The 16,539-nt window shown below is 41.3% G+C and overlaps 2 protein-coding genes and 1 long non-coding RNA gene across 10 annotated transcripts in view; 1 reads left to right on the forward strand and 2 right to left on the reverse strand.

Annotated features, from left to right (window-relative positions):
- The window catches only part of DRC1 (dynein regulatory complex subunit 1), a 41,973-nt gene extending 39,789 nt beyond the window's left edge, over window positions 1-2,184 (reverse strand). Inside the window, exon 1 of one of the 2 annotated variants that reach the window (XM_008513047.2) lies at window positions 1,877-2,184. In XM_008513047.2, the coding sequence (XP_008511269.2) occupies window positions 1,877-2,031 (155 nt within the window). In that variant the 5' untranslated portion in view covers window positions 2,032-2,184. The remainder of the gene's footprint in view (window positions 1-1,876) is intronic. The other variant, XM_070573083.1, reaches the window with a different exon arrangement.
- On the forward strand, window positions 2,055-6,892 carry LOC139075593 (uncharacterized). Of its 2 annotated transcripts, XR_011526184.1 has the most exons (3): window positions 2,102-2,240; window positions 3,344-3,638; window positions 4,607-6,892. It is a non-coding gene; the product is annotated as an uncharacterized lncRNA (long non-coding RNA). The 2 variants fall into 2 exon arrangements; XR_011526183.1 differs by lacking the exon at window positions 4,607-6,892 and having other exon boundaries at window positions 2,055-2,240; window positions 3,344-4,591.
- SELENOI (selenoprotein I) overlaps window positions 6,873-16,539 on the reverse strand; it is a 47,600-nt gene continuing 37,933 nt past the window's right edge. For all 6 annotated transcript variants that reach the window (XM_070573087.1, XM_008513049.2, XM_070573089.1 and 3 more), the window contains 2 exons: window positions 16,320-16,502; window positions 6,873-13,505 (listed from right to left, as the gene is read on the reverse strand). Coding sequence is in view for 1 of the 6 variants with exons in the window: in XM_008513049.2 (XP_008511271.2) it covers window positions 13,407-13,505; window positions 16,320-16,502 (282 nt within the window). In the remaining 5 variants the exon portion in view is untranslated. The remainder of the gene's footprint in view (window positions 13,506-16,319; window positions 16,503-16,539) is intronic.

Here is a 16,539-nt window from a genome sequence, read left to right on the forward strand (position 1 = left end):
CCTGGACCAATGCAACTGCTTCCTAACTGGTGTCCTTACTTTCACTTCTGGCTCCTCCAAACCATTCCCCAAAGAGTCACCAGCGTGATCTCAACATACTTAGAAATTTAAGAAACTCCCACATTAGGTCTTTGGCCTGTGGGTAAGAGCTATCCTGGTGGGGAAGGCAAAATGGACACCTCTGAAGCTGCACCCGAGTGCATAAAATAACAATATCGCCGTCCAGGAGGATGGGGGGATTGGTGTCACCTTTAAGGATTTCAAGGATGCAGAAGTGGTGGCGCCTATCAAGTCTGCATTTAATTCACAGGTCCAGCCCCTGCAAAAACTTGATAGATCTGAGAAAATGACTGCCAGTTACTGCAAGCTCAACCAAGTAGCAGCCCTGATGGCAGCTGCCATGCAAGTGCCAAGCAGTCTTTGCTAGAGCACATCAGTGTGGTCTCAGATGCATGGAATGTGGCCAGTGACTGGACCAAATGCATTATTTTCTACCTCACTCAGGAAAAAGGATCAGGAAGTTCACATTTACATGGAACAGATAATAGTATATACTCACAGAGCCCTCACACTCGTAAGGCCATGTTCATTCTCCTGCTCTCTGTCAAAATATAGTCTGAATAGATCAGGACCCTGTGGAAATCCCAAAGAACATCACACTGACCCATTACATCGGACTTGGCAGACTATGGCCTGTGGATCAATCTGACCCACATGTTTCTGTACGGCTTACAAATGAAGAATGATTTTTACGTTTTTAAATAGTTTTCTAAAAAGATCAAGATGAGTAAGCAGAGCACAGAGGATTTCTAGGGCGGTGAACCTCTCCTGTACAATACTATAATGGTGGATACGTGTCATTATATATTTGTCAAAATTCATAGAAAAGCGAGAGTTTTCTCATTTTTCTCTAGGACTTTGGGTGATAATGATGTGTCAATGCAGGTTCATCAATTGTAACAAATGTACCACTCTGGTGGGGGATGTTGATAATGGGGGACATTATGCATGTCCGGGGGCAGGAGGTATATGGGAAACCTCTGTACTTTACATTTAATTTTCCTGTTGAACCTAAAACTGCTCTAAAAAAATGAAGTTTATTAATTTAGGAAAAACATCAAAAATATGAAGAATATTTTGTGACATGCACATTATATGAAATTCAAATTTCAGTGTCCATGAGTAAAGTTTTATTGGAATACAGCCACGCCACTCTGGGCCCCTTGAGTCCTATGGCCAGCAGACAGGAAGAGAAGTCAGCATCTTGGCAGGGCACGTGAATGACCAGCAGGACAAGGGATAAATTCAGGGTGTTCAGGAATTCAGGGCATCACGCAGATGCGTCTTGGTTCCCCCTCATGACAGTCCACTGTGTCTGCGATTGGACAAGGGCAGCAACCCTTGCCCGAGAAGGGTAAGGTTATCAGTCTCAGACCCTTCAAGAATGAGGGTTTGTGTCCACAACCAGATAAGCCACTGAGCCCCGCAGAAGTGTTGGCTGAGGTCCAGTGGATAAACACTTGTGGAAGGAAGGCAGGCTGGGAGGGAAGGAAGAAAGACCCCTGAGGGCAGGTCGTGGATCACCTGCATCTTCAGCGGATTGCCCACAATGTCTGGTGCAGCGGGCTCTCAATAAAAGTGCTGACGGGATTATTATTTCCGTGTTTGACTTCGCTAGTGTATTGAATATTCTAATATCCCACACTTTGCTTGAACCTTCTGGAGGAAATGTTTTCCATCTCAACAAGCGACAGGGCCCGCTCACGCTTGGGGCACGCCGGCCCCTCCCGGCACGGCTCCCGCCCCCGGGGAGCCGCCCCCTCCTCCCCGCACCGCGTCGCCGGCACCCCGGCGGACCCGCCCACACCCGGCTCACCGCCTCCGAGCTTCCAGGCGTGCCGCGATGCGGAGGCGCCGGGCCTGGATCCGCTCCTGAGGGTTATCGGAATGTATCGAGGGCCCGAGAATCGGGGTGGGTAAGTGTTCCTCCTCCTTCTCCTCCAGGACCCCCAGCGATCCCGGTGGATTCATGGCAGATGCCTCCCGCCCCCCAGGCAGCTCCGCCCGGACCGCCGCCAGACCGCCGCCCGGTTGCTAGCAACAAGCCGTTGCCAAGAAAAAGCGGTCACCTGACCCGCTGCTGGAGACACTGCTCGCGCATCTCCTCAGGCCCCGCCCACGAGTATCCTGAACGCGGCGTCCCAGCTTCGGGCTTCATTCCTCTCTTCTCCACTAGGGGTGTGAGTACTGTCTTGAGCCCCATGGAAGACCCAGCCATATTAGCGGAAGACTGAAGAGCCGGACTTAGTGTGGTTCATCACTTATTGACCCCGATGGTTAATTCATCATTCAGGTTAATTCATTCATCACATGAATATTCCTCAAAATCATATTTATCAAATATAATTGATCACCTGCTCTGCCAAGCTGTGCTAGAGCTAAGGATACAAGCTTTGTCCTTTCCTCATGGAGTGTATAGAATAATAGGTCCACTCTGAGCCTATTGCCTCTTCGGAAAATTTAAACTGAGGTATATTGCGTGCATCTATTCCTCATCCATTCATTTTTGAGCTCCTGCTTTGGCATTGAGCCCGTATCTCTTCTAGAACGTGAAACCACCTTGCTATCAATAAATTTATATCCAGCAAGGGATTGTTGTCTTCTGTAGCCGCTTTCAGTAGACCTGACACCTAGGACAATCCCCCATCACGACTTCCAAACACACTTATAGACAGAGGAAAGTGTGGCGCAGGGCACACAAATGAAAGTTAAGGCCACAGAAGCACAATTAAACTCTCAAAGAAGCCCCGTCCCTTGAAAAGGCACTATTTCGTGGGCGTTTTTTTTTGTCATTGCCAATAAAAATAATCTTCTTGTTGAAAGTTAAAACGCCTTCAAAAACACACTGGTAACGTTTGAGAGTCTTGTCCCACTGGCCTGGGGGAACTTGGGAAAGGGCGCTGGCGGAGTGAGGAAATGCAGGGCTAGTCCTGGACCTGTCCTGCAACCTTGGGCAAGTCCCAAATTCTTGAGGACGATTTTCTCAACTGTTACGTGGTACCATTTGCTACTCAACTTACAGGCAATTGTGAAGCCAAAGATAAGATCTTTGTGAGTAAGACCTACCCAGAGGCAAATGGAGTATATTTTTAAAATTAATTTTTCCAAGTGTTCAAGTGGTCGAGAGATTTAGGAGTGCCAAAATCTTGGAGCAGCCAAGAGTCCAACAGCTGCCCAGATCCTTGTCCCATATCTAGCTGGGGGCTGGGGGGCGGGGGGCGGGGGGTGGGTTGCTTCTGGGCTTCAGGGTCCTCTGCCAAATCTCTCTCTGCTCTGGTTGTAGCCTCAAGCAGTCAACTTCCCTAGGGGACATGGAATCAGAGGAGCAAGGTACAGTTTTGACCGCAGACTCTTCAAGGTCCTGGTCTTTGTTTCCACCATCTGTGAGAAGAGAAACAAATACGCGTGTGCTATGCAGCTACGGCTGCGAGTAGGCTACCAGGAGAATGTCAGCGGGAACCAGCTGTTCAAGAGAGAGGGGAGAGAGCAGGGGCACCATAAAAACCCCTGAAAAGTGACCAATGAGGTACTTGGCCCTAACGTGTCCCCAGATACCTTCATTCCAGCCGTCTTTTGTGGTAAGGAATCTGACTCCACTTTTTCCTGTTTGATTGTTGACAGCTTTCAAGCCTCATGTCTTTCTTCCTCTCTGCTCCACAGCTGGGCAGTTGATTTAAAAATGCCTTGCGTGCTCTCCTTTGGCCATGGCAGGAGTTTCCAACTGTGTGTGCTGGGTCCTCTCATGTGCGCCCCGCCCCCCAACCACAATAAAAGCCCCAAGCCCGTCTCCCTTCCTGGCTCTCTCCAGCCATTTCCCAACCAGCTGGGAGATCTTAAGCCTTATTCATAGGCGTGGGAAAAAAGGCACTCTTGTTCACCGCTGGAAAGGCACCTTTTAGGACAGTTTGCCAATATCTATTCATAGTTTAAATAAGCATATGCATTGACTAGGCAATTCTAGAATTACCCTTGAGAGAGAATGGGTCTAGGCCATAGTTCCATGGGGTCAAAATGACATCAGCACTGTATATCCAGCACCTAACCCAATACCTGCTATGTAGTAAATGCTCAATAAATATTTGCTGACTGCAAGAAATGGACAGATGTATCTGTATGCTCTCTGCAGTTATGATCCAGTTATCAGAAGTTGTATTAAATTTGTTATATATATTTATAATAATTTGTATTAAATTATCCAGTTATTAAAAACTGGATATGACCAAAATGCTGATAAAGAATTCATGGGATGCAAAACAATGCAGCCACTAAGAATGAATCTGACCTAGAAAGACAGCCAAGACCTGTTAGACGAGGCCAGGCAGACGCAGCACAATGTGTGGAGTATGATCCCAGTTTGTTGGAAATATATGCAGTGTGCACACAAGACAAACGGGGAAAGAACACAATATAGTTGACATCTCTGGGGGTTGGGTCTATGGGTGATTTTCATTCTCTATTCTAAAAAAACAAGTTTACAAAGAACACAAGTCACTTCTGATGTAATAAAAAATAAAGCTTATTTATTCATCTATTATTTCTTTTCAAGAGTGGTGACAGGAGATCCTGAAGAGACTGCGGGGGGCAAGAGTAGGGCTGTCGTGGATGAGAGGACCTCGGAGAGGGACGCAGGTGACGTCCACCTTGGTGATTCACCAGCATCCAGTGTCTAGTCCTCATGTGGCAGGCAATACTCCAAAAGGAGACCTGCTTTTGAGAAATGACTGACACTACTAAGCTCACGAAAGACAAACATACAGAGAATACACTAATTTGAAGAAGAAACTACAAGTGACACAGAGTGCCTGTGTGTGTTTATGACTTGTGACCAGCACATCTCTGTCACTGATCTACAAAGAGAATCAAACTGTAATTGGGAAGCTTCTTGATAATGGACAACTGACTGGAATGGACTCGGGCCCACGATGGGGATAACTTGCCACAGACTAGGTAGGTCAAGTCCTTGGGGTATGGCACCCATCCCTGGGTAAGTTTTGGGTGACAAATGCAAAACCTCTGGCTATAGGGACTTCCTTTGCTATGCTACAGGCTGGCCATCTACTTCAGCTTATAGTCTGTTTCCAGAAAAACAATGCTACACTGATTAGATTTTAGCATGCTAAATCACACACTCAGTTCTCTATCAACAAGTTTATATCAAATCACCTCAATTGGGATTTGAGGATTCATCAAACACTTAACATAATTTTATGGTTTATTCCTATCTCCCAATGTGTGTGAATTTTACTTATAGATTCTCAGAAGGCAATCCTTGTTTTATTCATTGCCAGTTTTTTTTTTGTTTTTTTTGAGGAAGATCAGCCCTGAGCTAACTACTGCCAATCCTCCTCTTTTTGTTGAGGAGGACTGGCCCTGAGCTAGCATCCATGCCCATCTTCCTTTACTTTACACATGGGATGCCTATCACAGCATGGCTTTTTGCAAAGCAGTGCCATGTCTGCACCCGGGATCCGAACCTGTGAACCCTGGGCCACTGAGAAGCGGAAAGCACAAACTTAACCACCGCCACTGGGTGGCCCCTCCAGTTATTTTTAGAACTGTCTCACCATCATCTTCATGTATTGCCTACAAAAGGTACGAAGGAGGGAAGAAAGGAGGGAGGAAGGCAAGTCATGAGCAGGTCATAAATAAGGCTGAGGAAAAAGTTCAAAGGTAAAAAATGAGAACTAGCTATTAGTGGAAGCCGAGGAGCACCAGCCTTAGACCACTCCTGCGCTAAACACTCGACACGTGTTATTCATTGCACATAGCACATACGTGCAGTAATATTCCTGATCCAATTTTACAGATGAGAAAACTGAGGCTTAGAGAAGTACCTTGCCCTGAGTCAAAGCTTGCAAAGTTGAACATGACTAAGAAACAATCACTATATTAAAGCTTTGGAAGGTCTTGGAAAACTTCCAGAATAAAAGCAAGAAGAAAAATGGAGGAAGCAGTTACAAAGTTTTCTTTCAGGAAATTTGGGAACAGAGGAAAAAAGATGAGAGCAGGAAGAGGAGCAAGACAGTGTGGGGGCATAAGGTCTTTTTCAGTTTAATAGACGCAAGAGTGGTCACCTGGTACGCACGTGCGGGGCGTCAGGTAGGCGTGAGGTCCGCAGACACAAGGGCGGGGGCAGCTGCTAGGGCAACCAAGGCGGCACGAGGGCCTGGGACTAGGGGCACACGGAGAATTAGCCTGGGTTAAATATGGCACATTTCCTCCCTTTCTTCAAACTTGTTACAGTTTTTGTTAAATGCCCACTGCCAGAACTGGAAGATAATTCTCATGTAAAAAACAAGAAATATTCTCCTCAGAAGCAATGTTAGAAAATCAGAGTTTTTATAAGAGCTTATCATTTATATATTGCAGTTTTGGGATATTAATTGTGGGTTATTAGGTTCTTGTGGAATTAGCCTGGAAAATTAACACCATACGTTAACACTCTTTCTATGGGAAAATATTTGTGAGTGTGAACCAACCACCTTACAAACTAATTTAAACTAATTTAAGTGTGACCCAGTAGTATTACATATGGCCCAGGACCCAGTTCTGGGGGAGTCAAGAGCAGTATTATTATGAGTAGCTGTTACTGCCGCTGCCTAGTACTCTGCTTTCTGAAACAAATCACAGGATTTCAGAATACCCAGGAGCAAGCAGGCTGAGCTTTCTTAAAAAATGAAACAGAATGCTTGTATTGTTTTGTTCTAAAATAATCAAAGATTCCGAGACAAGTGGCAGGATGTTAATCTTCTCCCCACAGCTCCCTCCCCTTTGGCACCTACCAAGGGAAAACAAAGACACTCTGAAAACCATTAAAAGGATTTAAAAATTATTTACTCTTTACTTTTATTACAATAAATATTTATCAATAATAGAATTAAACAATTTTAAATTAAAACCTACTGCATTACTTTTGGGTTTCACAGCAGCAGAAATAAACATAAATCCAGTTGAAAGGGGAAGGCTTCCAGAATCCAGTGGCAAGAAACAGTCAGATCTTGATTATCTGGGCTAGCAATGGGGAACAGCAATACTGACGATGCAAAAATGACGGGGAAATGCATACCTGTACTGTGTTCGTACATCACGTTATCTAGGACTTCACGACATTCCAGCTAAGGAATTGGAGCAAGCTGTGAAGCTCCATTTCTGCAAGAGCTACATTTCTCCCCCATCAAGCCCATAAGCACAACTGCTCCCAGAGCCGGCCCGGAATGGGCCCCATCATCAGGCAGACCCAGAAGCCTCAACCCTGGAGGAAGCTGCCATCTTTCTCGAAAGCTGTCTTTCTGGTTCACACAATCCCTGGTGAAAGGGAAATGGAAAGTGATATATTTCAAGGGCCTTTCTTGGGGACCAAGTTGAACTGAAGTAGGAAAGACCGTGGCTTCAGATGCGGAAGAGGCTTCACAGAGTTACGGGCTACATGCAGATTAAGTCAACATGAACAGTCTAGTGAGGCTTACCCTCCTGCCGATAATCAAGAGTAGACTGCACACACATACGAATATCATACATACAAATGCACAGAGAATAGATGTGTACAGATTAAATACGTATACATACACCACCACACGTAAACAGATAAGATAAATGCTGCATTATTTACGATGGACACATCAAGTCCTAGACAGACCAGTTACTAACACGTTCAGTTAAACTACTTGAAAGGGAAAGTCCGGTTTTGTGCTCCTCTTCGCCTTCTTCTCTAATATTTTCTACTTGTAGCAGACATATTCCAGTTGCTTATGTGGTGTTGTTTCTAGGTACCTGAGAAGGGATGGAATCATCCTTTTGTTTCAGAATGCTACAGAAAGCAAACTGTAACAGGACCAAGCTACCAACTCAATAATTGATTCAGCCATGATTCCTGCCACCTATTCTTAGTCACAGGGAATGAAACCTTACTTAGAAAGGGGTCAACTTCTTTGTCTACAATTGGCTACAAATTTAATGTGAGATGGGAGGGGCAAGGGAGGAGGGAAGTAGTGGGAAGTGTGCACCACCACAATTACTCACAGCCTTCGCCCTTACCCAGGGGAAATGCTACTTTAAAAAAATTGAAATTTGGAGTTTAATACTGAATTATGCTTTCTTGGCACATTTCAGAATGAGCAAAACCATTACATATAGCTGGGTCTTTGTCTCCTGAATGGCTGCTCTAATGGGATAAGTTATCTAAACAAAAACCTACAAAAAAATGTTAATATTGTAGGCAGTCTTAATTAGTGATTAAACTCAAAATGTGACACCGAATGATATCAGAAACTCAAACAAATTTATAATGCAGCATTCATAGATCTTGTAAAATTAAAACAGGCTCCTCCTATAACTTTGTTAGTACCATCAAGTACTAACTAAACATGTCCCTGGTCAAGAACTTACTCTTTAAAGATTAAAAAGTACTTGTCAAGAATATCAGCATCTAGAATTCATGGTGAATTGTGTATGTTTTAATAAAAAATCAAAATCAATTCTAATTGTTACCCATACAAACTACTCCAGAGAAGACTTCAGCCCAAGAGCTATAAGGCATGCACAACATTTAGCCGCCCCTGGTGTCTTCCATATCGTCTCTAATTCCAATGTAGCATCAGGTACTCTATGGCCATGATCCAATACACATGCTTTACAGACAGCACCACCCTGATTTAGCCTGGCTTTCTAAGAATGATTCTGTGACGAGCAAGACAACATGAATGGTCTGTGAAGACCAGACAATCCTTCTGTTGTGTCCAAATGGACTTTCCTAGAGAGACAAGCCCTTGTTTAAAAAAAAAAATTCTAAAATCGTGCCACTTTCCAATTCTAGGAACCTGGCCTGTCACATCAAATGCAATACAACCCCGTCACTCAGGCCACCTGTGGGAGGGCTACGAATGGTTACTCTAAATATTAGCTCATTTAAAATCTGTCTGTAAAAGAGCTGGTCCCTACTTAAAAACAAAAAAAGTCAGCTAGATTACTAACTCTTGCATATTTGTTTATTAAAGAGCAAAGCATATTACTAGCATGCAGGTTAAAAAGTAAGGTTACATTTACTTTGTACTGTAGAAACACTGGAAATGAATTAGCCAATAAATCCAATTCCCATGGCTCCACGCAAGAAGGAAGTAAACACATCACCATTTTATCTGGAAAAGTTAGACAACCATGATTTACCATATACCCTAAAGTAACTGCCTGCCAACGTCAGTCATTTGTACCACTGTCAAAAAAGATGAAAAGTAAAATATACAAATCACATGAGTTACGTAATTAGTAAAGGAAAATCAGAAATTTAAGCTTCCTAAAACGTATAGAGCATCACACTTTCAAGTTTCACAGTGATTAATTTAACACCATTTTATTGTGAAAACTGTCCCTTAAAATGTACCTGTCAAAGTGCTTCAAATGCAGCATACTAGTTAAAATTCTTCCTGGAAGGTTCTAGTACTGGCAGCTAACTTAGTAAGGTTATTCACCCACAGGGTGTTCAAGAAAGGGTATGCTGCCTTACCAAGACACCTCATAAGACAAAGAAAATTCCAGTCTGACCTAACAAATTTCTATAGAGTGCTCAATCGAGTCCAGAACTGAGGTCAAGATAAAGGCCACTCTGAACACAGAAAGCAACACAACCAAAGATTCTGTACCTGTTTTGGCTTATTCGGGGACCTGAAGTCAACAGTTCTAGCCCACTGGGTTTACTCTGTTCCCTCTGGCATGTTCCCAGTCGTTGACTAGTCAAGAGATCTCAGGCAATCAAGGAGATCTGAACGTGGCAAGATGTAGGGGCAGCAAAGCAAGTGGGCATCTCTGTGCTAAGCGGTGGCAGGTCAAAAGGAAACCCAGATGGAGGAGGAAGAGAAAGGGTTACAAATAAGTTTCTAGTTAAAATATAAAGGGGGAAAGTCTTTGATTCAAACACCTTCAGATTATCTTTTTATTCTCCATCCTTTATAGAATCAAAGTCTGCTTTGGAAAGCAAGGTATATTCTTTTCAACTGACAACAAAGTAAACTAATTCTCTGAAAACTGAACACTTAGGAAACTTTCAAATTCACATCTGAATTTGAAATTAGTGGAGGAATGACGATTTACACTGCGACAACGTGGAACTGTGCACTGCAGTAAGATCAGTGGGCACTAAGGGGATCCCTTCTCCCTTAAAGGGGATACTCTGCCTGCCTTCTCCTTTCCTGCTCCCTCAGTGCCCAGGCTCCAGGTCACGGTCAATACTCTTGGCATCTACTTAGAATCTGGGCAACTCTAGACATACACTCCTCTTCGCATACTTCTATATTAAAATGACATGTTGGTAGCAGTACTGTAACATGCTAGACCATGATCAGCATTGAACTTTCTTTTTAAAATTAGAATTAAAAGTATTTTAACCATGATATTATTAAAATGCTGAAGAAGACTATTTAGTTTTTTATTTGAAAGTTATTTACTCTATTACCCTTAAGACTAAAACCCATAAATTCACCTATTACATCTATTATGCATTAATGGAGGAATGACGATTTAAAATGTGACAATTTTAAACTGTGCACTGCACTAAGATCACTAACGCTATTCAAGAATCACAAAAGGCAGCATTACCATATCCTATCCAGGTATTTTTAGACTGTTCTAGCCCACACCCCCCGCAAATACAGAGGAATTATTTTCTGACAAGCATGAAAGGACATTTCTCATACCGTAACCTGAAAAGAAATTTATCACAGGTCTAGGTAACTTTGGTCAGCAGAGACACCAAGCGAACCTCTGGCTGGCGAAGGCACTCTATTCTGGAACGCGGAGGAAACATGCACGCATGACCAACCACACCACCGCTCCCCAAAAGGCAGTTCAGTGTATGCTGGGAGAAAGGCTGGGGTGTGAACTCACCCAAAACAACATGCATAAGCCTGAAATATCTTTTATACTTCGGAAATGTTATGATAATTGGCATGACATAAATGCACAGAACTATTTGTAATTAACTCCTGCGTGAGCTGCGGTATCAGTACACAACAAATGAGGGCTTTCAGGACGCACTTCAAGATGGCAGACTAAACCAAGAAACAGAGTCAGCAGTACACTACAAATTTCTAAGTCCACGGCATTCTGAAACAGTTGTTACTCACTTTCATTTTTACCTTGTTGACAGCCACCTTTCTTTCATCTAATGATGTCAATAAAACTGACTGCGGCATAATTCTTTACCACCATAGGGAAATATGTCTTTAAAGTATAGGCACAAAACAATTTTCAAATAAATGTGATGCAACAGAAAGAGAAGAGAAACACACTGAGGTAAAGTATCCCCAAAATTACAGGATATGACCCTATGCCAGAAGAAAAGAGTGTTTTTTACTGTACTGTACAAGGTGAAGAAAGCCTGTGGTCCAAATTTGTCATTTTATATATATTTATCAGTTCTTTTCTTATATAACACAGATTAATCTCATTCTTGTGTACAAAGTCAACAAAACAGTAAATGATTAGCTTAGAAACCTTAAAACAAAGCTTTGTTCCCAGTCCAAATTAACACTTTATCCAGTTCAATTTTACAGATGACACAGAACAAGGTATACAAAAAATAGAGGTACCTTCGCTTAATTGGTTCATTCTCTGACCTCATGACGGTGATTTATTAACAAACATGGAATCACTACCCACATTCTCCTGCATCAATTTTTCACCTATTTTCAGCGTTCATTTTTGTCTCAGAGAAAGTCACCAAAAATATCCCCAACCTTTATAGACAATTTTTAAAAATGAGTACAGAATGGTAAGTTAGATCCTTGACTCCTCATTTCTAATAACCTGGATGACAATGATTAGAATTTACAAATTTAAAAACCAAAGTATCGATTACAGTTATTTTTACAAAGCAGCAGACTGAAATTCAACAAAGGAATACACTATAATTAAATTTAACGATGGTCACATTCATAAATAATGGTTATGAATTTAATTACAAATCAACACAGTGGTGCTTATTTTATCCAAGTGCAATCCATCCAAAAACAAGGGTTTAAGAATACACTCTTCATTCGAGCACAAACTTCACTCAGTGAAAAATAAAGAAAATCAGCAAGTAAATTTCACCACCACCAAACTAAATAGAGACAAAGTCAAAAAGAAAAAGAAGAAAATATCCACATTCATGAAAAGGTGTGATCTATAAAACAACCAGACTAAAATCAAATTTTTATGTTTATCAATAAATCTCAAAAATTACTCCAAGTCATATTAAAGGGAGAACGTACTTAGTAAGGCATATATATCAAACATTTCCTTCAAGCGGGGAAGTGGGCAAGTTGGGTGAGAATTTCTCTCTACTTCTTTATCCTGTATGAAATAAAAAACACAGCACTCTCTTCTCCACAAAAAGAGATAGAGGGAGAGAGAGGAAGGAAGGAAGGACAAATTGAATCAGAAAACTAATTTTGTAATGAGGTTCTCAGCAGTAATTTCATAGTGAGGTTCCTAAGATTCCTAACTACAGAGAAAATTCCTCATATAAGGAAGTTTACTTGCATTCCTCACAAGTAATTATCATTAAGACTGGGACGGTCACATGCATTCATATAATCATAGTTCATAGGCACCAAATCTCAGCAACTTAGAGCTGAGAGAAAAAAAATGCCATATTTAAACAATGAACCATGCCAATGTGTGGAGCTATAATTACAATCCTTACTAAGTCTCAATAGAATATTTTTCTTTAAAAAAAAAAATAAAACCGTTTATCAAGATCTGTTCCATAACAAAGAGAGCCAGAATACTAGAGAATCTAAATATATATATTAGCTCTCTTAGCATGTGAGGACAAAAGGCATTTCCATGGGAAAGAGAAACCAGTATTTGGCAACTGTATAATGTTCTGTAACCATTTGGCATCTCTTGCAGAAGCAGACTTGCTCCGTCTTTTCCCTATATTAGATCTGGGTTACCGACAACTTCCACAGATAAAGACCTACTACTAAGGATCAAATATGAAAACGTATTATGGTTTTCTGAATGTTACCAGAGCTCCTAAACCAATTTTGGGGTTTTAAACATAAAAACAAAGCGTCTTTAACTCCGTATGAACCAAAACACTCAGGACTCATGAAGCTAAAATCACCAGGAACATTTTGCTGGTCTAAGTACATTATGCTTAACCAAAACGTCACATGGTTTTATAAAAAATAAAATAAGCTGGGAGTTAGTAGGTCCAAAATGCCACAAGTTCAGATCATACATATCATTCGTGCTCTCCAAGTACCACACACACTGAGTTTCCATGTCTGTTAAGCAGATCAGTTTAGTTCAATGGTGATGGATGAAATATTTACAAGCATCTTATTTACAGTACTTCTTTCTGTAGATTACAGGCCAATATTCTTTTCTTCCATTCCTAGTCAATCCGAGTTTGGTTTCCTCAATGAGAATGGGTAAATCTGAAAATGGCTGCTCAGCTGCTTTACCTATGAGGCAGTGACAAATACATACCTAATTATTTTTTAAAAGCACACAGCATTCACCCTCTGGAGAGAACAAATTACTGATATGGCAAAAATCACCATAAATAATGAAGAGTTTTTCTGGAGTAGGACAGCTGCAGAGCTAGACGGCTACATGAGAGTAGCAGAATTACCCCGGGAGAGTGAGACTTAAACCTGGGTCTGCCTAACTCCAAAACCTAGTATTTCCAGACCCTCCAGACCACACAGATTCACATCCAAATCTACTGAAAAAGTACAGAGTTAGCTGACTTGTAACAGCTAGTAGATCAAATATCTACACATATAGTTAAGATTCAACATTCAGTTTCTTATAACATTTCTGGGTAATCATTCCAAATCCTGATGAAACAGTTAACAAAGCAGACCCGGAAACCTGGGGAGGTTTAAGCCCTACCAGTCAGGGCATCCCTGATGGGTGGGCAAGAGCTTGGTCATGTGCCAGTTAGCAAATATTATTTATTTGATACTTCTTGTTTCTATTCTTATCCTTATCATCTATATTTCAATAGTTCAAGTGAGTGTTTTGTGTGGCTTAGCAAGGTTTACCTTCTGGTCAGAAGTTGCAGAAGTGATAAGAGAGCAGAAAAACAGACAAAAAAAGATACTCCTGGAATTTTCTTCAATTAACTTGCATTTATTTTCCAGACTTTTAACAGTGAAAATGTACTACCTTTGTAATTTAAAGAAAAATGTGATTTGATTTGGTTTGGTGTATGTACGATTTTCTAAAGACATGCTTCTGAAGGGTTATAAAATTAAACCAATATGAAAGACATGGGCAACTGTGTTCTACTTCATGCACATGACTGATGAAACAGGATAAAGGCCTGAGAGTGTTGATATAAAGCATATAATGTTAAATTTGCACAAATAAAAACAAATGACTATGTCTTCCTGTTATAATTCATAGACCTATCATGGTTCTTTTTCATCTGTTTTGTTCCAACAAATGTGGGCTACTTTAGGGAGAAACACTAAGGGATGAAACTTAAGCAGAGCAACATATGCAAGGTACAACATTGTCAGCAAGCATGACAGGTCCCTTCATTTTAAAAATATGTACGACAACACAGAAGAAAAGACATTTTGTTTCTCAAACTGATTCACAGCAGGGTTCCCTTCAAAGTAAGTATACCAGGGGCCGGCCTGGTGGTATAGTGGTTAAGTCTGCGCACTCCGCTTTGGCGGCCCAGGGTTTGCTATTTCGGATCCTGGATGCGGACCTATGCACCACTTATCAAGCCATGCTGTGACAGGCATCCTACATATAAAGTAGAGGAAGATGGGCACAGATATTAGCTCAGGGCCACTCATCCTCAGTAAAAAGCAGGAGCATTGGCAGCAGATGTTAGCTCAGGGCTAATCTTCCTCAAAAACAAACAAAAACACAAGTATACCAAATAGTCTTTTATGTGCCATAAAAATGTGAATACCCTTTTACATAACCCCACTGCTATGAAACGCCCCTCCGAAAATAAAGCAAATGAAAGAAAAAAATATTATTCCAGGTTGTTCGCTCCAACTTTATTTATAATGGGGAAAATTTGAGAACAATCTAAATGATTAAAACAACTGGGTCTTGGGGCCGGCCTGGTGGCACAGTAGTTAAGTGTGCACGTTCCGCTTCAGCAGCCTGGGGTTCACCAGTTCAGATCCCGGGTGCGGACACAGCACCACTTGGCAAAAGCCATGCTGTGGTAGGCACCCCACATATAAAGTAAAGGAAGACGGGCATGAATGTTAGCTCAGAGCCAGTCTCCCTCAGAGGAGGATTGGCAGCAGTTAGCTCAGGGCTAATCTTCCTCCCCCCACCAAAAAAAAAACAAAATCAAAAAAAAACAACAAAAAAACCCCACAAAAACTGGGTCATGATTAAGTAAATTGGGTAATTACCAGGTAATTGATGGATTACTGTAAAGCAATTAAAAATCATGAGACCATGCTAAAATATGTAACATGATTAGAAAAGAATATTAAAGTGTGAGGAAAAATAAAAACTGCATGGTTCTGACTTTCATTTCATTATATTTATCTTAGTCCATTTGTTCTGAAATTAGACTCTTATTTTATTTATTTATTTATTTTTTTTTTTGAGGAAGATTAGCCCTGAGCTAAGATCTGCCAATACTCCTCTTTTTGCTGAGGAAGACTGGCCCTGAGCTAACATCCGTGCCCATCTTCCTCTATTTTACATGTGGGACACCTGCCACAGCATGGCCTTCTGAGTGGTGCCATGTCCGCACCTGGGATCTGAAAAGGCGAACCCCGGGCCACCAAAGCAGAACGTGCACACTTAACTGCTGTGCCACCAGGCTAGCCCTTAGACTCTTACTTTAGAAGACAATATTAAGGTTTGCAAAATACTTCTTAAATCCATTCTCTTCTGTATTTCCTCTTATAAAAACGCCCCTAAAGCTCAAGAAGCAAGTATAGAAACAGATAACAAATGGGATTATCTGGTCCCATATAATTAAAAGCACAAAGAGTTTACAATTCTATTCACCAAGAAAATGGTTTACATTTCTACCCACTTAAAAACAAGAACTAATTCCTCATAATAATTATCCAGCTTTTAAATTATTTGTAGTTACCATAAAATATTCAATAGAGAAACAGTATCTGAAATTACACACTTGGATATTACCCAAAATTTAGAGAATATCCCAAAATTCTTCCAGCTACTATAATAAGCAGCTTTCTTTTGAAATTTTCCCTTGCCTCCTTTCTACTATCTATAAGAACCAAATGGAACCAATTTTGCTCTAGGTTACTCACCACTCGTACTCCATAATGGATGTGGGCCAGAGTGAAAGCAGTTGTTAACGTAAACAGGAGAATGTTCTCAATGTAAGAGGCTACTCCTAAGTTTATCACCATGACAACCAAGAAGAGAGGAAGCAGCAACCAATTCAAAGTTGGGCAGCGAGTACTGCTCATTTGACAAACGATCAGCTGACACTTGAAGTCAGTAAAAAAAAAAAAAAAAAAAAAAGAG

The sequence above is a fragment of the Equus przewalskii genome, chromosome 14 (genome assembly GCF_037783145.1).
Source record: "Equus przewalskii isolate Varuska chromosome 14, EquPr2, whole genome shotgun sequence".
In the NCBI taxonomy this organism is placed as follows: Eukaryota; Metazoa; Chordata; class Mammalia; order Perissodactyla; family Equidae; genus Equus; species Equus przewalskii.